Raw genomic sequence first — 19,944 nt, forward strand, 5'->3', positions numbered from 1 at the left:
TACACAGGCAATAAATCAAGTGGATGAGTGGTGGGAAAGATCAATACAGAGATGGGAAATTTCATCTTTTTCATAAATCAAATCTAAACCTCTTGTAAAACCTTGCAGAAAACAGGATACAACTGCTAAAGAAACTAAAGAGACACTATAGATACAGTACCAAGTACAGTACTGTGTCTATAAGTCTTTTGGCGCAAGTGAAGTCTCAAGTCAATTGAGACAAGTTCAAATCGATTCTCCAGTAGGGCTGAGTCGATATGATACCCCAGATCAGTATATCAGTGCCAATAAATATCCACATTAAATACAGTTTATATATCAATGTCTTTATAATGTGAGTCCGCTGTAAATTACGTTCTTTCGTTTTAATCAGAGTGGGCCACCGACTCAGCATTTAGTGTTACGCAATCCCTGGCCTCCTCTAATCTCACATAAAAAAATGTTTCCACGAGTTTCATGCAGTAAGGTACTGGATACAGAAGTGTTTGTACATGTTCAGAACGGACGTGCTTGAAGAGAGAGGGGCGAGACGCAATGATTTGCGCAATTGTGAATGATGGCGCACACATTTGGACATTCTCTTTTCAAAGGCATCCTGCATGCTGAAAAGTTAAAATCCTGCATACTTTCTCACCTACGCACACCTGCCCAATCGCTTGGCAAAGTGGTGATGCTGTCGGTTTTGCAAAGTTGCAAAAATTGTTGGATACGATGATGGATGATCCGACAAGAGACTTGATTTGAAGCAAGATATTTAGTTCACCACGTGTTCTTGAGTATCTGCTGGTGGGGTTGAATGTGGCAGATGCGCAGCAGGGGGAAATGTTGTGAGGGGTAAGAAATAAGCAGACAGAGAACAGGGTCAAACCTGTGTGAGTGTTGCTGCACACCTGCTCGCCAGCCTGAGTGTCAGTCTCACCCTCGTCTGTGCCATCTCCTCAGGCTCTGGTGCCTCATCCCTCTTCTGTCCCCCAACACGTCAGGATGGCTGACCGTTTGTCACTAGCAACCCGCAGGCTCAGAGAACACTTCATCGATCTCTGTGTGGAGGTGGTGGGAGTTTGGTGGGGGTGGGGGCAGAGGTGACCAAGTGTTGTGCGTGATTATCCTATTGAAACTCTGTCAATAGATTTTGACCGTCTGTCTGTGTGTAAAACGGAAGGGAAGGAGGATGCAGGATAGGAAACACTTAAAGGCTGCTCCTCTCCTTCCACAAGCAACATCTCAGGCAGCGTTCAGTGCTGAACTCAGATGAGATCAACAATCGAGCCTTGTTTGCTCGCGGCAGTCGTTTTCCACATTTTCCAAGGCGCTGTTAGAAGGCAGCATTGCCAAAATACCGTGTTTTAAACTTCACGCTCCATTAACTGTGCAATCACAGCCAAGGGAATGGCTTTGTAATAACCTCGGTGTGACAACTGCCTGCATCTCTCTGTCTTACAGTCTGCCTCTCCACAAACGCCTCCATCACCTCCGCTCACTTTCACCTGAGTCATTTCCTCCTTCTCTATATATTAACCCCCCCCCTCCCCCCCCATGCTATTTCAATAAATCTTTCGTTATCTAAATCTCTCTGTCTTGTAATTCCCCAGCTAGCAGTCTATTTCTCTTTCTCTCTTCTGCCTGGAGGAATTTGTCTCAAGTGTCTGTTTACTTCCTTCTTTGCTCCCATGTCTGTCTGCCAGTCAAATAGTAATAATCTTTATTGGCATGAATGTTGATGTACATTATTGCTGAAGCTCAATTACATTATTGACTATTAGATTTTAACAAAAAAAAAATTATTTTATTTTTTTTATTTGTCCCCGTAAATACATTTACTCAAGTACTGCACTTCAATTTTGATGTACTTGCACTTGCTCGATTATTTTTGCCACTATGTACTTCTACCCGACTACATTTCTGATGGGACAATTGTACTTTTTATCTGACAGCTATAGTTACTAGTTACTTTTCAGGATAAGATTTACTTAAAAACATATGATAAGCTTATAAAATAAAATGCATTGTCCTTGTTTTCACATACAAGGAATTTGCTTTGGTGTATTGGTGCATAACAAACATAGTAAGAGAAAATGAAATAAAAAATATAAGCAAGTGTTGCAAGAATCAAGAAACATACAATACAAGAAAATTACAATAAAAATATGAATGAAAAATACGTGTCCTTGTCAATGGGGGTCCCGGGCCTTGTTGATTAATCCAGTTTTAGAAGGGAAGAAACCGTTTTTGTGGCGCAAGGTTTTGGGCTTACGTTACACATAATCAGGTGGCCAGAAACACAACTCCAAATGAAGGATAACTGCTGGATTTGTAAACCAGCTGCCAACCAGTTCAACGTCAGTTTTGTGTTCACAGCTTGTTTCTGCTGCTCCTAAGTGACAGACAAAAACAGTTATTGAAGATTTAAGTTTTCTCCTTTGTGAGAGGCCCAAAAGGTTAAAATTATTCAATATTTCACAAAAAACATCTAAGACTAGAGAAGAAGAGGAAAGTCCAAAACACTGCATAACAAATTTGTGTAGCAGAGCTTGTTTGGTTCTTCTTTTCTCTCCCATTAATCATCTCACATCCCCCTTGGATTTATCTTGTGGCCCTTTAGAGGGACCCGACCCCTAGGTTGGGAACCACTTGGCTACTGAACTGTATATGAAGTAGTTGAAAGTAGCTCTACCTTGACCAGCTACACCAGTGAAATGGTGCATGTGCATTGATCCATTAGTACTGACGTTAAATACTTACTTTGTTGTATTTGTACTTTTACCTAAGTAAAGGATCTAAGTACTTATTCCACTACTGGTCTTTCTTTCTTTCTTTCTTTGATCCTCCTAATTTCTGTCTCCTTTTCCTCACCAACTAACAACTTCCCATCGCCTCCTGATTCTTCTCTGTTTCTGCATCTTGGTTTGCAGGTGGAGTGGAGCTTGGCATCACGGCAAACGGACAGAGACTCAGACACTGGTTTGACTGTCTCAAAAACAAAGGGAAGAAAGTGGAGTACTGGCATACGCTCACACAGCAAGGAGCCCCGAGCGGTGACAAACCGGACTAGATTACACAAGACATTCATGCACACACACACACACACACACACACACACACATTTGTCTCACTGGAAGATGGTTGATAACAGAGACCAAGTAAAGCCCTAATAAGAGCAAAGGATAAAACATGCAATAATAATAATGTTGAAAATTATCACATAATGCCAATAATTACTGCAGCAAGTATTAGTATATGATATTCATACTAATATTAGTTATGGTAATAAGGTGTAATCTGAATACTTTTTTTTTTTTTAAAGGTGAACCAAATTGTGACGATGTCCTCATTAAAGTGTTGACGTAACAAAACAATACTCACAAAATTGTGCTTTAGACCTTACTGTATTGTGGAAGTCGCTCATATTCTGTCATTCAAATTGACACCTAATGAAGAGATTTGAGATTAATGTACTCAGAGTTTATTCAGTGAGAGACGCTAAAAGTACGCTAGTGACTCATAATGTGGTATATAGTTGCAGGAGCGGGAATGTTATGAAAGGGTGATTCTGTACTGGAGAAGTTTCTATTTTAGTGGTTGTTGATCTGATGCAAAACAACATACCGTATTATAAAGCACAAAATGATCCATTTCGTGGATTTGTACCTTTACTGTTCAGTGTTCTTGTTCTTATGTCTTTTATTGTCTTTAAGTGACAGTGGCTTTCTATACACCTTCATATCAGACATTAACGTGTCAGTGTGTGCGTGTGGGTATGTGTGTGCGTGCATGAGGGCTATGAGAATATGAGTGCCTACATTTTCTGTCCGTGCAGTGTGTCTATCTGTATTCACATCACAGCCCATTTCAAATGTCTCCATCCAACTTCACAAGCACAGAGGTGTGAAGAAATATTAACAAAGGACAAGAAGGCACATACAAGTGAGAGGTCCTCCGCTGCCACCACCACACGCCTCAGTGGTGTGAGCGTTCCTGGCTGGGGGGGACACTGACAAGCTGTCAATCATGTGTGCCAGACCCTTTGCCATCTCTCTCTCCTGTTGCCAGACAGTCAAAAAGCAACTTTAAGAATGGAATATATCTTGATGCGTAACCTCTTGACAGTTCTTTTTGACTTTCTTGATGAAAGGCTAAATGGATATTGCTTTTTGGAGGTGCCGTTTGTACCTTTACTTTGCAGCGGCATTATGAACCAGATTTAAACAGGACCCAAGCAGGCTTACCTCAGTGACTCCAATTCTGCTCCAACAAAGTCATAGATGATGCAACATTTTGTTTTGTTGCACGGCAATATCGCAGCAGTAATGTATTAATTTGAAAATACAGGCATGTGATTGGTCCTGTTATCTGATTAATGAGCATAGGGCTGCCCACAATTTTGAAAATAATCCACCTTCGTTGCATTTTTGAGATGAGATTAAAATGTTATGTAAAAGAAATGTGGCAGAATTCTACACCAACCTTTAGAGGGAGTCATTGCTGTGATCAATGTTGCATTCATCCCATTATTTCTGACCTATTATAAGTATCAGGTTTGTAGAGGCATATATTTCATCCTCTGGACAGGGGACACTGGGACTACACTGTCTGTGACACAGGATTACCTCCCTGAGATAAACTGTGCAGTTAGTAGAAATGCCCTCCACCCACATGCCTGTTATGTGTCTCGATGCATATCTCTGCATATCGATGGTGTATATGGGCTTGACTATCACTGAATCATTTAAATGCCTGCCAGAATATCAAATGCACTTCCCCGGTTCACCTACGTATCACTATAGCTCTGGCCATACACTGGTTCACAAAAGCACACCCACAGTCAGTCAGTGGCCTCCGGGACTTTTTCTAACTGTTGAATTGATCCGGCCGCTCATATTCTTGGTGTCCTTCAACAACCTTGTGAATGTCTCATCGTTGACTGCAAAAAAAATGGATCCTTCAGTGGTGAATTAGGTTTAGAATAAAAAGGGCTTGGGCATTATTGTAACAGTAGGCTTAAACACAGTTTCAGTTAGACCTTAAATGACTTTAAGAAGAGGTTTGGGCAAGGTTTATTCTGTACTTTCTCTATGCACATCAGAACTCCCAGCACGTCGGCAGTGAGATAATCAAACCAAAACAACAACATTATGTTATCCTGGCATCAAAGATGCATTTCTGGGTACTCAGTACTTTGATTGGGGCTAGGCTGGGTGACAGTGATCTAATAGAGTTCACATTTTAGGCTGGATGGTTGCTTATTCCCGTCTCTGGATATGTTGGTTTTGTTCAGTCACCAAATTTTCTGACTTGTCTATTGACCCCGCTTCGCTTACGTAATCATTTTATCTGCAATACAGCTGCATGTTTAGCAATCACTATCAGCTTGTATAATAGAGTGCAGCCATAGCTGATCATTCAGAATGCTGATGTGTTTACAGTCTATGCCATCAGTGTGTATTTGTTTGTTTGTGAATACAATGATTCAGGGTATTTTTTGCTCAGTTGCTGTGCTTTGCCAAGCAAGCTATTGCTTTAAAAAACAAAACCTTTACTGTCATATATTTTGACACATCGTCTTCCTTCAATTGATATCGCTGGTAATGATGCAGGATGGCAAAAGGCGAATGAGATGGGGAGTTCACTACTGCAGTCCCTGTGTATTCACTGTCAATGTCAATCACACAGTATGGCTGCCATCCTGTGGTGGGTTTGTGTAACTACTTCGCAAATAAATTGAAGTTGTTTCATTGGTTGTCTGTCTTCTTTTGAATGACGCGTGATCCACATTGTGCTTAATTCTTCAAAAACATAAGACAGGCAGCATATGTGTTGGGTAAATATGTGTTTATTCATCATCATCTTTGACAACAATTCACATCCAGGCCTTGATATATGTTTTTATGAGGGTCACTGCTCACTTTAGTAACTACTTGAAGCAATACTAATACTGGATTTATTTTGTGTGAAAGCACAGTAAGATAACTGAATGTATTTCCTTTTTGTAAGACAGCCTTTGTTTACCATATATTTGTTTCTTTCCTGCCCTTTTGCCCATCTGTTACATCTCCACTCTCTCGCTCTTTTCTGTGTCTGTCTGTCTGTCCTCCCCCTTACTCTCGTTCACGGCTCGGTCACTCTGCCAATAAAGAGTGGCACATTGGCCTGGTCACTCCACAGCAGCATGATGAAAGGCCGCAGGGCAGAGAAGGAAGGAAAGGAGCGAGAGAATGAGACAGTGGTGACAGCCCCGGCCTCAACTCCTTGTTCGGTCAGTGCGAGGAAGGCTCTGTGTCTGGCATCGTCCAGAACCAACCTCTCTTCAGAGTAGAGACCACACAGGTTAGCATCCTCGAAGAGTGACGACAGTCCTGTTTGGGGAAAAGGGAGAGGAAAGTGCGAAAAGTTGATGGTGGGGGGAGGAGCAGCAATAAAGGCAAAGTAAGTGGATCAGAGCTACAGCTACAGGAAGATCAAAGAGCAGAAGGGTGTGCTTATTTCACAAATAAGACATTAAATAATAGCTGTAGATAAAGTAATAGCCTACACAAGCTGAAAGCATGGGTGGGTTTCAATGTGTGGTATTAATGAGCTGAATAAGCCTGGACAGAAAACAACATGAAAGATGAACAAACCTAATTTCTTCATAAGTAAGTTCATGTCCGGCTGGATATCCAGCTTGATTCGGGGCAGAGTGACCTCGATCTGCTGAGGAGATGTTGCTTTCACTTGTTCTATCATTTTAAGCACAGCTGTGTCCGTCATCCTCTCCTCCACCTGCTGCAGGTCAGTCACTTTGTTGGAGCGAGGCAGCAAAATGTAAAGACTGCTGTCCCCCGTGAGAGCAAACCTCGCCACCTGTAGGCAAATTAAAAAAATCAAGGTGTGTATAGCAGTGGTCTAACACTGTGAGCCCCCCTCAGACAGCATTGAGACAACTGCCTCCCCCAAGACCCCCGCCTCAAATATTCTATTGTAAAAAGAGTTATTGATAGTGCAACATGATTGATTTTGTCTCTCCTATTATTATTCTTTGTTGTACTTTGATTCTGGGGATATTCATATTCCAAGTTTTGGAACTACAGGTTCCATAATGCTTTGGGAGATGTAATGATGCCATGCAGTCAATTAGCTTGTGAGCTGTGGACTATAACCTGGGTAATGCTTATATTTGTTTACATTTTGGAAAATTAGCACCAGGAAAAATAATTAGCAGTTCCTGTTTGCAATGTACCCATGAATGTACACAAATCTACCATTGGATTACTTTGATACTAAAGCAAACTTAACGTGATGATTCTTAAGCAAGTTATGGAGTCATAAGGAACATTCTTTTTCTATGATTGTATGGTGGATTTATGGAAGTTGATTCACGATGGACATTTAAAATGATATCCTCAAAAATTAAGTCACACTGAATTTAAAAATATGTTTCATGTCTGTGCATCCACATTTGAAGGAGTTACCGTATGACTCGAAGGGGTGCACATTTTGACGCAATTTCACCTTTCACCTAACAGTATCTTTGCCTCACATGTCAGCCCCTATTGCACACACACACCCTCAACTCTCAACAAAAACCTCTGCTGTATAGTCTGTGAATGGGTGGGTTAAGGTGGGTGTTGGCTGTTCCTTACCTGCGCCTTTAGCTCAACAACATATACCATAGCTGCCATGTATTTCTGGTGATAAAGGAGCGGCACATTCACCAGATCACCATCCAGTTTTGTGAAAACTCCTTTCCTGGGTTTCATATCATACTTAACCTTCCACTGACCTGAAGCACACATATACAGTGTATTAGTTTCCACCATTTCCATATTACATGTTGTGCACACAAACTTTACTGACCACTGAAGGAGACAGCGTTGAGCAGCATCAGCTGTGTACTGGGTGATACGGAATCAACCAAATGTTGGATTTTATTGTTAGTCTTATTAGCCACCCAGCTGTTGATCATGTCTGTGTTCTCCTTGCTGGTTTCCAGCAGCCTGGTGGGCTCCGCTTCATAGAACTGGATGGACTGGTTAGTAAAGGACTTGCTCAGATTCATTTCTAAAGGAAGAGAACAGAGAAAGCATTATGAGCTACAGCGATAGAGATCCTTTTGTATACACCCAGAATCACTGCAACCATTTCTTTGACTGCAGAGGCGTGCTATTTTGCGAGCTTCACACAGTGATATTAATACGTGGGTTATAGTAGATCTGAGAAGCCATCTGCAAGGAGCCGGCCAACTTCTCTCTCAGCTTCTTCATCTGCAGGTGAACACAGTGGAAGTCATGAGGCACACAGACCGCCCTCTCAATGGCTTTACGAGTGTGATCCCTTGCACCTGAAGGTAACAGGATGAAGAAAAGACGGAGGGAAAAAATTAGATAAACTGTACATTAGAGTGATATTAAAAGCTGCAAAGTATGTCTGACATTTAATATAAGTAGAGAAAAACTACTGTGACATTTCAAAGTGAGAAACCTTTTTATGTAACTTCCAAGTCATCTAAGTTCATCCTGTCTATGTGTACACAGGTAGGGATAATGTTGCTTTTAGAGCAAATTATTTACGGTCTGCATTATTTTATATTTTTCTTATTGTCAACAAATCTCATGAAAAGACAAAAAACATCAATGCATTAGTCTGTCCCCCAAATACTTCCCCTGCCTGTCGGTGGCTCTCCGCCCTATGCCCATTTGTTCTATACTGCAGGTATAAATATTTGACAAAATGTCACAAAGATTTGGGGTGATTGAATGCAAAACCGATTTTACCTTGTCATAGTTGAATAATGACAGTTTAGTGGGTAACTAGGACATACATAGAACCTCAAAATCCCATTGACACCTCTTTCCTCTGCAAATCTCACAATTTGAAACTGCCTCTGAAAACAGGCAAATCTCAACGAGCCGCCGAGTTGACGTCAAGTCGGCGGCTCCTCCTCATTTGGCTCTAGTCTCTATCTTTGTCACGCCCAAACATTTACATAGGCTATACCACTGACCTGATATCAGGTAGTCTTCTGAATAGGTCGTGCAGATCTCAGAAATTGTATACATTGTTCATCTGCTATTTTACCACTAAATTCACTTCTGCGACTTTTTTATGCGAGAAATCAACAATGTAGAGGTCAAATATGAGCCGTTTTACGAAAATTGATGGCTAATTGCAAATTTTGTCCGACTGTGTGTCAGAGTTCAGCGGCCGGTGCTGCCTGTGTTGCTGCCTGTGTTGCTGCCTCGCCGCCCGGCCCGCCTTCCTTCACAGACCCCGGCCTGCTGTGAGGTAGATGGAGCTCCGTCACGGCTGGCAGCCCACGGCACTCCATACCCGCGCAAAGTCACCGTTTTTTGGGTTAATGGACAATCAAACGCCGCTGCCCTGACAGAGCTCCAGGGCCTGCAGCTCCCCTCTTCCTGCTAAATGGCCGGTGTGTGTGAGTGAGAGCGCAGTCAGCGAGCTTGTTACGCTAGCAATCTCTTACCGCAGGTTCCAGTTAATCTTATAATGTGTGTAATTATAATGTGTTGAGTTATTTAAACAAACGATTGGGGAAATAAACGCCTCTTGTCTGCGAGTCTCATTGATAGAGCCTGCGGCTGGATGGAGCTCTATCAATGAGAGCTAGCTAGCCTCCTTTCCAGTAGTCCAGTACCCAGGGAAACGGTGACTTTCACTGGGTATGGAGGTTGCTGCTTTCTCGTCAGACTGTGTGGAGCTCCTAAAGTCCGACACGTCTTACCAAATTTGCAATTAGCCATAAATTTTCGTAAAACGGCCCATATTTGAGCTTTATATAGTTGATTTCTCGCTTAAAAAAGTCTCAGAAGTGAATTTAATAACGAAATAGCCCGACAAACAATGTATAACTTTGCAGTGTCTGAAATATGAGACCTGCTGTCTCGTCTCCAATGTGTTTCTATGTGGTTTGCTCAAACCAATCAGCGCGCAGCTCATCTAAATATTCATGAGCATACCATATTTGGAAGAAAAGCTCTTGTTCCAAATAGAGCCATATTCACAGGGTAGTTAAGGGCCTAATAAAATAGCAGTCGGGCAATTTTCAGCCCAACTAATGTTACATACCCTATTAGGAGACCTTAAGGAATAGTGTAAAATACCCTATATAATCACTTAATCACCCCTTTAAGGCAAAATAATTTCCTTAAACAGCTGGGCCCTGTAGTTTTAGCAAACTTTTTTCAAACTGGAGGAAATTGTGCCCATGTTCATCGTGGCTCAGAGATGCAATTTTAAAAGTATTTGGACAACAATGGAGTTCTGTGACACAGAGGAATAAGCTATATCAGACTTTTGACACCCAGGCAATATTTCAACTCATTGTTGGCTTCTGGTCTTTTCATAGGATATGTTGAATATAAGAATACTTTTATAATATTCAAGAGTAATTAATAATCATTATGTTGGTTAAAAAAAAAGGAAGAAATCTGCTTCTTTTGTCATACCTAACAACAAATGTGACAGTGCCCCGCTAATACTGATAGGAGAGAAGAGCAAGTTGCTGGAGGGTTGGGATTCTCTGAGGAAAGAATACAGCTTCATGGAAAACTCTGTGATGGATTCCTGCAACATGGGTTCCCCTGTGCGACTGTTCTCATCCTGGCAGGGCTCCCATGCTGTGGTCAAGTTGATGCACGAGTGAGGAGCATCAGTAGGAGCAACTGAAAGAAAGTTAAGCAGACAGTTAAAATGTACATAAATGTACCTAATTTTTACATGGACTGTGCAATAACATAGATAGAAAATGTTGCTAAACCTGCCTTCAACAATGAGATATACAGAGCTCAGCAACTCCCCCTCAGCAGAACATATGTAAAGTCCAGCATCCGCCATGATAGTGTTTCTGATTATGCTGGTCTGATCATGGTCGAGCGGATAAAGCAGCTCCACTCTCTTATTATCATCTTCAGGATTCAGCCTTGTCCTCATGTTGGGACCTGTCTCTTTGACCCAAAGTGCATCAGCCTTTACTTGGCTGGAAGGTGGGAAATAGCACGGGAGGTGAGCGATAGAGCCTTCAGTTACCTTAATGGTATAGCTAATGGATGCTGCAGAGAGAGGCACAAATTGTTGAAGATTAGGTCTATATGTATCCATTCTACCCAAATTAAAAATGCTCCACTGTTTATGAAAGAAGAGAAGTGTTCTATGTTCCTCACCATCAACTCTAACGTTGTATGTCCTTATCATCTCCACATTATTGTCCTTTATCAAACATGTGTACTCGCCCTCGTTGGCAGCAGTAACAGGGGATATAGAGAGATACCTGCCATCTTGTTTAACTCTAGGCGAGCCAGGGGACTGATCACTGAGACTTACATCTTTACCTGTATTCAGAAAAAGATCAAACAGAATAAATAACTGTGTACTTTAGAAATACAGTGAGAATAGTGGTGGTAGTTATAGAATTATTTTAAGACCATTGAATTTCCAGGTGATGGCCGCTTCAGAGAAGTCAGTTTGAAACGAGAGACATGGCAGCTCCAGAGTGGAACCAGGAACCACCCGGAGATGTGCACATGAAGAAAGCTAAATAGAAACACAATGTTAAATGTGTGAGGGAAAGCTGCCAAATTCAACAATCAAGAAGGATTAGGTTTAAGCCCTTTGGTTAACCAGTATATTAATGGCTGTAGAAGATATTGGTAAACATTCTGCCTATAAAGAATCTCATTCTACATTTCTTAGGTAAGTTTACCTCAAAAATGAGCTGCAGCAAGATGCAAAGTACAGCCTGTAGTTTCATCTAAAACAGGAATAGAGCAAAGGGAGTGAAATGAGATTGGCAAATAGTTGATGGAGTTGTTTTGCAAGTAAGGATTTCAAAATGAAGTGGCACCAAGCCCTAAAAAAGATCAATAATGTGGCGCAATCTGTGAAACACAGCAATGTTGCCCATTATTAAAACTTTTTGAACAGTGATCATTTATCTACAGCTATCATTTGCAATAAGTACACTCTTAGATTAATCACATAAAACATTTCATATGATAAAGTATAGTTGTTAATAACAGTAATGTATACTATATTGTAAATAATATTGTTTTGGTTCAGTGATTAATCAACACAAAAAGTCAGAGAAACATTAAATAACTCACACCTCTTGAATTTCCAAATGTAGGCTATCCAAATCCAGTTTTTTTTCCACCAGTAATGTTTCTGCCACACCTGATCACTGTTCACTCCATCTACCACCTCTGACTGTCTGCTCCTCTAAACTGCATCCAACAATGACTAATCTGTGATTGTTGATTTAGAGATGTTTGTTTGCATAATGCAGGTCCTCTGACTTGCTGGAAATCACATGATTTCATATGTCAACAGATTCCAAGTTGGATGATTTATATTCCTGTTTTTGTTTGCCTTCATTGAATTTATTTTTTGCATTGCAAAGCTATTTTTTAACTATCAGTGCTTAAGTTGTTTTTCTCATCAATTATACCTGCTCAATCTTGACCAGTGGAACATAGTTATGAGTGTGTGGGGGTGGATAAGCAGTTTCACTTTGGCTTGCTATCAATTTGCATATACAATATTTTTGCCTAGTGTTTTACATAATTTGATTTTGCCAAAGGTGGCACTGGGTACGATACACAGAACAGTGAAAGCTGAACTGAACACAAGCTGAGTTTGTGCTAATTGGCAGAAAACGGTGTTGCGGACAACAATCACAACATATCAGTATCAAGTACATAAAATGATGGAGACAGTGTGCCAATAAGTGTTTTAATGGGATCATTACATTTTATTTTAAAATTTCAATTAGAGGATAAACCCCTTGAGATGCACCATCTCATGGATGGGGGTGGGGTGGGGGGGTGCTCAAATAAATGAATTAGTGCATTTTTATGTACAGTTTTATTATTATTATTAGTGGGTATTGGTACAATCATGATTGCCAGCTGGAGGGACTTTACCCATTTTGATTTAGCACTACAGCCTACTTTTTTTTTAAAGGTCCCATGGCATGAATTTTTTTAACATTAATATGAGTTCCCCCAGCCTGCCTATGGTCCCCCAGTGGTTAGAAATGGCGATAGGTGTAAACCGAGCCCTGGGTTTCCTGCTCTGCCTTTGAGAAAATGAAAGCTCAGATGGGCCGATCTGGAATCTCCTCCTTATGAGCTCATAAGGAGCAAGGTTACCTCCCCTTTCTCTGCTTTGGCCGCCCAGAGAATTTGGCCCACCCATGAGAGAGAGAGACATCATGGCTTTCAAACGAGCAAAGTGGCAGTTGGTCAAGGCCACACCCCCACCCTCCACCTTGCCCCCCCCTCTCGCCTCCTCAATAGCTACAGACACAGAAATGGAGCATACTAAGGAAAGCTTGTTGTGGGACTGGCTCTAGTGGCTGTAATTCTGCACCAAGGCTGAATTTCGGGAAAGAGACTTCAGATACAGTATTAGGGGACCACTAAGGCCTATATAAAAACATCCAAAGAGCACCATGTCATGGGACCTTTAAATAGCAATCAGTCACTTTATTTTAGCACATTTGTCACTTTTTTACATTAATGAATGCATGTTAATTAATGTAGGCCTAATGTTAATTCATTTAAAATACTTGTGAGGTTTGGACTATTAGTTGGACGAAACAAGCGTTGATGAGGTGTCACTATTTTCTAAAATTTTACAAACCAAACAATCAATCAAATCCATTGATAGTGATAATAACCCTTCAGGAAAATGATTAGCTGAAGTCCTATGTAAAATAGTTGAAAATTAGCTCCACCTCCACTACAACAGTAAAATGTTGCTTACACATTAATGCATCAATAATCATCTAATGATATAATTATAACAGTCACAGGGGCCATTTTTCTACTGAGTACTTTTAACTTCACCTTTACTTTAATATTCAAGTACATTTTCCTGATTATACTTACAGACTTTTACTCAGTGGTGGAAAGTAGCCTACATTTACTCAAGTACCGTACATAGGTTCAATTTTGAGGTACTTACTTTACGTGTACATTTCCAGTTTTTGCTACTTTATACTTCTACTTTACTACATCTCAGAGGGAAATATTGTACTTTTTACTCCACTACATTTATATGATAACTTTAGTTACTTTGCAGATTGAGAATATTAATACAAAATATAATCAACAAATAAATGATGATGTATTATTATGCTTACATTCATGCAGCAGTGAAGTAGGCCTAAATAAAATTAGCTCCACCTTTAACAGCTGCAAACGTTATGAACACATTGAACACAGTTATAATCCAATAATATAATACTTATTATTCTGGGCCATTCTGCATAATGAGTTGCCTACTTTTACTTAATACTTTTGTAACCTACTTAAGTTACATTTGGAATGCATTAAGTATTTCTAAACTGTTACTATTTTTACTTAAAATATTTGAGTACTTCTTCCACCTCTGCTTTTACTTCAGTAGGCTAACATTTGAATGCAGGAAAAATACAGTGTGGAATTAGCAGGCTACTTCCCACACCACGGATCTCATGAAATCGGGTGTCGATCGACAAACCGACACTCGATTAAGTGGACTGACTCCCGAGGAGCTCTTTGGGCGTAATCAGACGTCTGTAATCGAGAACCGGGTGTTAAACAAAAAAAAAGGAAGAGATTCAAAACTTTTACACAATCTTTTTTCGCACTCGAGAACAGAACAAACAGTGGTAGAAAAGCTTTGTAGATACTTTGCAGAGTGTACGAGTATGTGACCAGTGTCTTCACAACGTGAAGTCGAGTTCAGCCTCCCCGTAGAAAAGACAGTAAGTTTTCCTCCTGGTCATCTGATCGACTAGCGGAAAGAGCACAAACAATGGCAGAGACCAACAACACAGCCTGTTAGCTGCTGGTTCATTTTAGTTAACAAATATGTAGTCAAAATCGAAGCAGTACTGTAGCTATTTTCTGACTTTATTCGCTATTATAGCCTTACACAAATGGGTTATGGTTCAGTTTATATGATATGGAGCTCCAAACTATGTTTTTGTGCGTATAGGCATGTGTGCGCTTACTTTAAATGTTTAAAGAAAATTGAGGTTTACAGGAGAAAAAATAACGCAAAAAAGTCCATAAAGTAAACTGTTTAGCTCCATAACTCCTGCACTGTTGGCCTGGCATTGTAGACAATGAATGGCTCTACTAAAATATATACCATAACATGTTTTTCATAGCTGTGAGTTCATATATAGTGATTACATAATTTTGTTTTTTACTCTGAATCCACAGTGAGCATCAAGCCACAGGACCTCAGGGTGTAAGAGGCAATCACCATGGCAACGCAGTTTAGTATTGATGATGCCTTTGTATTGGAGGGAGATGAGGAGGGAGCTGTTTCTGATGGGGAGACGGAGGGATGGAAGGGCAGAGACAAGGACAGAGAAGGAGGAGAGATGACATTTGGTCCTCTATCTTTCTCCAAACCTCAGAGTCATCCCTCACCTCCTGCTGCTGGCTCCCCTGAACACAGTAACCTAAAGTATCAGGTACACATAAAACCTACAGTGTGTACAAATATATAAAGTATATATATATATATATATATATAAGTTGTTTACTTGTTGTTTACTTGAAACTGCAACTCCTTTTATCATCTGATGCTTTCTTAGAATCTGGAAAATGAAGACGCCTTGGGCAGCAACGGCAATTCCTCTTTCAATAACTTCTTTAAAATCAGGTGGGTCCTATAGGTAGAACTATTGATTTGTTTTTTACCTACATGTGTTTTGAATGTAATATAAAGTAGGTTTCTGCTCTCTTCACAGTGACCCTGCAACTCTGTCTTACTGCAGCTCCCAGTGGTCCTTCAGCACCTTGAGTTCTGTCACACAGCTTTCTGCACACTGCTGCGGGTCAGTTCAAACAACTCACACACACACACACACACACACACACACACACGTTATCACACTCACAACAACAAACACAGTAACTTAATTTTTTTTTATTTAGGTGGGTGTCCCATCCGCTGGTGAAGAAAAACAGAAGAGTTGTTCTTGCTTCATTCCTTCTCCTCATCACTGGAGTTGGTAAGTCCTGAGCAGAGTTGTTTATTACGCGTTAAAATATCCAACCAGATTTTCTTTTTTGCTGTGATAAAGTCTTACCTCAAAAAGAAATACATTTATTTCATTTCTGTCTTCTGCTCCTGTTTTTCTCACATTTTCCTGGGTTTCTCCTCATGATTATTATAGTGTCACAGTAATAATGTATGGCCATAATGGCTCTTACCCTTTAAGACTAGTTGCTTGAAATATACAGTAGATGGTTCAGGAATTAAAATGTATTATCCTTTTCTCTTTGATGAAGTAGATACAATGACATTGAAGTGACTCAAATTTCTATGTCTAAACCAAACTATTTTATATGATAATAGAGTGCTTCATATGAAATTGTATATCTGCTCCATTCTTTTAAAATACACACACTGCTTCGAATAGTTTTGCAAGTTTAGACCAGGTAGTTTGTTTAGTGTTGTCAGTCATTGACATGCTTGGCACACTGAACTTTGTCCCCTTGTTGATCCTTTCTCTCTTTTTGCGAGAGTCATCTAAGTTCTATCTATCTATCTATCTATATATATATATATATATATATATATATATACACAGGGTTGTGATCGGCAGTCTCAGTGATGTACTTTTGCATTGTTTCTCTTAGCTCTTATTTTCACAGGTGTTGTCATACAGCTGAATCCAAATGCAGGTAAGAAAAACAAACCATTTAGGTAGACTTTATGATTTTGGTGTCCAGAAATGACACAATAAGTCTGTTTGTCTGTTTGCAAGATTACCAGCAATAAATAATTTAACATTATCAATAAGCACATTTTTCAAAAGAAAAGTTTTGCTTAAAACATCAGAAAGCTGTAGGTTGGTGTTTGAGCTGATGCAGAAGCAGAAAAGAAGTGAAGAAACAAACATTTCATGAAACAAATTACTAACAAATTAAACAAATTGCCAAATCAGACAGAAATCAACATTTTACAACAAAATACTAACTCAAACACAAAACAAATTAATACATTGGAAAATAAACTACCAATTACAAAATATCTCTATTTGATTAAACTAATGTACACATAACTAAAAATATATCTTTGTCTCTGTGAATTACATTCAGAACTGTATGTTTTAATAGGAGTCTATGAATGTGTATTCTGTCTGTGTACTGTTCTTGCGACACCATCCCATAGACTCTGCTGGGTTGATGGTGAAGAAGCACCAGCCTTTCAAGGCCAAAACCTTTTGATGATATTGCATTGTTTCTCAGTCTAGCACATATCTCTCACAGCTCGTCTTCAAGCTCTACTTTTACAATTGTCAGTGAAATCCTTGGACATCAAAGTTCTAGTTTGAAACAAATTCGGGAACTAATGATTAACTTGGGACAACTTTTCTGCTGCCAAGTACTGCACATTAACCTTGTTTTACCATTACTATTAAATTACATGTTTTAAAAGAAAGAGAGAAATAAAAAAGATAAGTAGTGACTTTGCAACCAGTACACATTTCTTATAAACGAATGGTTTGACATTTTGGGAATTTACACTTCAGTTTTCGTAGGGATCAAACAAACAAGATATGCCATGTTAATTATGAGCTTTAGACTGATTTTATTACCTTTGGACAGAGCCAGGCTAGCTGCTTCCTCCTGTTTCCAGGCGTTGTGCAAAGCTAAGCTAACAGTCTCATGACTGTAACTTCCTATTTATCGTACAGACATGAAAGTGTTATCGATCTTCTCATCCAGTTCCTGGCAAGAAAGCAAATTAGCACATTTCCCCGAAATTTCAAACTATTCTTTTAATGTGTTGCATTGATAAGTGTTGGTGGTTGTGTCTTTGCTGTGGGTTGTACCTAATGAAACTGTCCTTACAGGTGTTTCAAGTGCTATATTCTTTGTACCTGGATTTCTTCTCTTCATTCCTGGAGGTAATTTGATCCTTTGTTTCCTAGAACTTTTATTTTACTTGCCTGAACCAGTAACTGCATGCCTTGTTTTGTTGATATTGACAATGTCATTCCCTGTATTTCCTACAGTTTACCATGTGATATACATCAGCTGTGCTGTCCGAGGAAGAAGAGGCTTCAAATTGTTCTACCTACCTTATTTTGAAAAATGACATGAGACACTACATTTTCACTACGTTTCTTTGTTTGCTATCTTAAAATGAATTGTATTGTGTCACTTGTAACAAAAAATGTATTGTGACATGTTTTTTCTTGTCATTGTAATGACCACTACTAATTCAACCACTTAGTGCCTCGACTATGTTTCCACTACATGAACTGATAATGCTGTGTGTTTACACGAAAAAGAAGGAGATTGGTCTTGCCTGTGTTTTCTAGGTTGTGTGAATAATGACTGTGAAATTACAATACAACTTTTGTATATTTTAATTTGTGTCAGTTGAGATTTTCTGCTTGGAGAGTTTTCTAAACAAGGGCAAAGTGAGTTCCAAAGTATGTTATAGACCTGTGGCATTTCAAATCAGGAACAACCAGTGACAAGGTTTGCATTTAAGAACTGAAAAGTTCACCAAAGGCAAAGTTGCCTCTGTGGCTTGTGTTAAAATCCTTTAATGCACATTTCTGGGCTGCTTACCTTGCTGCTTGCTCCTGCTTATTTTTTATTGTCGTGGCTCTGAAGTTGGGTTAACTTTACAAAGCAAGAGTTAAAACATTTGTTTATTTGGCTTGCTAATGTTTCGTCATGATGCCATAGTTACCATAGGTTTTATTAGTAAATCAGTGGGCGCTTTACAACATAACTCAAGTATAATTGTTGTAATGCACACCCTCCAGCCAATCAGAAACAATAATTCAATTCAATTCAATTTTATTTATAGTATCAAATCATAACAAGAGTTATCTTGAGACACTTTACAGATAGAGTAGGTCTAGACCACATTCTATAATTTACAAAGCCCCAACAATTCCAGTAATTACCCCAAAAATTCCCTTTTAGGAAGAAACCTCGGCAGACCCAGGCTCTTGGTAGGCGGTGTCTGACGGTGCCGGTTGGGGATGTGCTGAACAGTGGCAATAAAAGTCACAAAGATAATGTAACAGTGACTACAAATGGTAGTCGTAGTAGTTCATGTCATAGCAGGGCACTGAAGGGCGTTACAGGATGTAGCGTGGCACAGCAGAGCATGGGTGGACGTAGTAGGATGCAGTAGGACGCAGCCGGACAGTGCAGGGCATCGCAGAGCGTAGGGCCACAGTGACAGCTCCAACCAAGATATTGGTGCCACCCTAATCCAAGGGAATATTCTGGGCGAGAAAGAAACATAAGGACTCCGGGGAGTAAACTCCCCAGAGCTAGGTTAGTAACAAGCATTCTGGGACAAGGATGCACACAAATGGAAAGAGAGAGGAGAGAGCAGCTCAGTGTGTCACAGGAAGGAAGGGACTTCCCCGACAGTCTAGAACTATAACAACATAACTAAGAGACAGGTTAAGGAGAGGAGCCTGGTCGTGCTAAAACTCTCCCCAACCGGATCGGGCTGTACTGGCCTGCCTCCCTCTACTCGCTCCCTAACTATAAGCTTTATCAAAGAGGAGTGTTTTCAGTTTATTCTTAAATGTGGTGACGGTGTCTGCCCCCCGGACCCAGACTGGGAGCTGGTTCCACAGGAGAGGAGCCTGATAGCTGAAGGCTCTGGCTCCCATTCTACTTTTAGAGACTCTAGGAACAGTATGCACCCAATCTATTGCATGAAGCTGTCCATTGCCATCTGCTGGTTTTCAAATCAGTTACCACTTCAGCTTTATAATAAATTAATAAAAAATGATATTTTATAAAAAAAAAGTATTCAAGTAAAGCTGTTACCTGGAGTACCTGCAATTAATTGGTTTTCACACTTGCTTTAGCAATCCCTCATTAAAGCCAGTATGAGAAAGGTAACTTTTTCTCAGGATAATGGTTCTTCAATTGCAGTTTCATACCTCTTCAGTCCTCA

At 40.0% G+C, this 19,944-nt stretch overlaps 3 protein-coding genes and 1 long non-coding RNA gene across 6 annotated transcripts in view; 2 read left to right on the top strand and 2 right to left on the bottom strand.

Moving 5' to 3' along the window:
- Positions 1–5,732, top strand: part of doc2d (double C2-like domains, delta) — a 68,671-nt gene extending 62,939 nt beyond the window's left edge. For both annotated transcript variants that reach the window (XM_031302741.2, XM_031302740.2), the window contains exon 11: positions 2,913–5,732. In XM_031302741.2, coding sequence (XP_031158601.1) covers positions 2,913–3,052 — 140 coding nt within the window. In that variant the 3' untranslated portion in view covers positions 3,053–5,732. The remainder of the gene's footprint in view (positions 1–2,912) is intronic.
- Positions 1,687–19,507, bottom strand: LOC116052227. Its single transcript, XR_004105542.2, has 3 exons — positions 19,343–19,507; positions 12,617–12,621; positions 1,687–1,700 (listed from the first exon to the last, which is right to left on the bottom strand). It is a non-coding gene; the product is annotated as an uncharacterized LOC116052227 (long non-coding RNA).
- On the bottom strand, positions 5,925–12,201 carry serping1 (serpin peptidase inhibitor, clade G (C1 inhibitor), member 1). The gene is made up of 11 exons (XM_031302739.2): positions 12,098–12,201; positions 11,696–11,743; positions 11,418–11,526; positions 11,157–11,324; positions 10,758–11,045; positions 10,443–10,658; positions 8,174–8,317; positions 7,834–8,037; positions 7,620–7,759; positions 6,618–6,840; positions 5,925–6,353 (listed from the first exon to the last, which is right to left on the bottom strand). The coding sequence occupies exons 2-11, from the start codon at positions 11,741–11,743 to the stop codon at positions 6,106–6,108; spliced, it is 1,788 nt and encodes a 595-aa protein (XP_031158599.2). The 5' UTR covers positions 12,098–12,201; the 3' UTR covers positions 5,925–6,105.
- tmem134 (transmembrane protein 134) lies at positions 14,495–18,379 on the top strand. Of its 2 annotated transcripts, none has more exons than XM_035999984.1 (8): positions 14,495–14,747; positions 15,207–15,463; positions 15,587–15,654; positions 15,743–15,829; positions 15,930–16,006; positions 16,638–16,682; positions 17,858–17,911; positions 18,020–18,379. In XM_035999984.1, exons 2-8 carry the CDS (start codon positions 15,251–15,253, stop codon positions 18,100–18,102), a joined length of 627 nt encoding a protein of 208 aa, XP_035855877.1. In that variant the 5' UTR covers positions 14,495–14,747; positions 15,207–15,250; the 3' UTR covers positions 18,103–18,379. The 2 variants fall into 2 exon arrangements, with proteins under 2 accessions (XP_035855877.1, XP_031158605.1); XM_031302745.2 differs by having other exon boundaries at positions 14,501–14,743.
- Positions 19,508–19,944: the final 437 nt, after the last annotated feature.

This window comes from Sander lucioperca, chromosome 4 (assembly GCF_008315115.2).
Source record: "Sander lucioperca isolate FBNREF2018 chromosome 4, SLUC_FBN_1.2, whole genome shotgun sequence".
In the NCBI taxonomy this organism is placed as follows: Eukaryota; Metazoa; Chordata; class Actinopteri; order Perciformes; family Percidae; genus Sander; species Sander lucioperca.

Bases quoted from the DNA above. Each gene is read 5' to 3' on its own strand.
- serping1 (XM_031302739.2), bottom strand. From the start codon at position 11,743: ATGAAACTACAGGCTGTACTTTGCATCTTGCTGCAGCTCATTTTTGAG. The intron at 11,527-11,695 runs GTAAACTTACCT...GTTTCTATTTAG, and splicing joins TGCTGCAGCTCATTTTTGAG to CTTTCTTCATGTGCACATCT. The intron at 11,046-11,156 runs GTGAGGAACATA...CTCTCTCTGCAG, and splicing joins ATACAACGTTAGAGTTGATG to CATCCATTAGCTATACCATT.
- tmem134 (XM_035999984.1), top strand. From the start codon at position 15,251: ATGGCAACGCAGTTTAGTATTGATGATGCCTTTGTATTGGAGGGAGAT. The intron at 15,464-15,586 runs GTACACATAAAA...ATGCTTTCTTAG, and splicing joins ACAGTAACCTAAAGTATCAG to AATCTGGAAAATGAAGACGC. The intron at 16,683-17,857 runs GTAAGAAAAACA...CTGTCCTTACAG, and splicing joins ACAGCTGAATCCAAATGCAG to GTGTTTCAAGTGCTATATTC.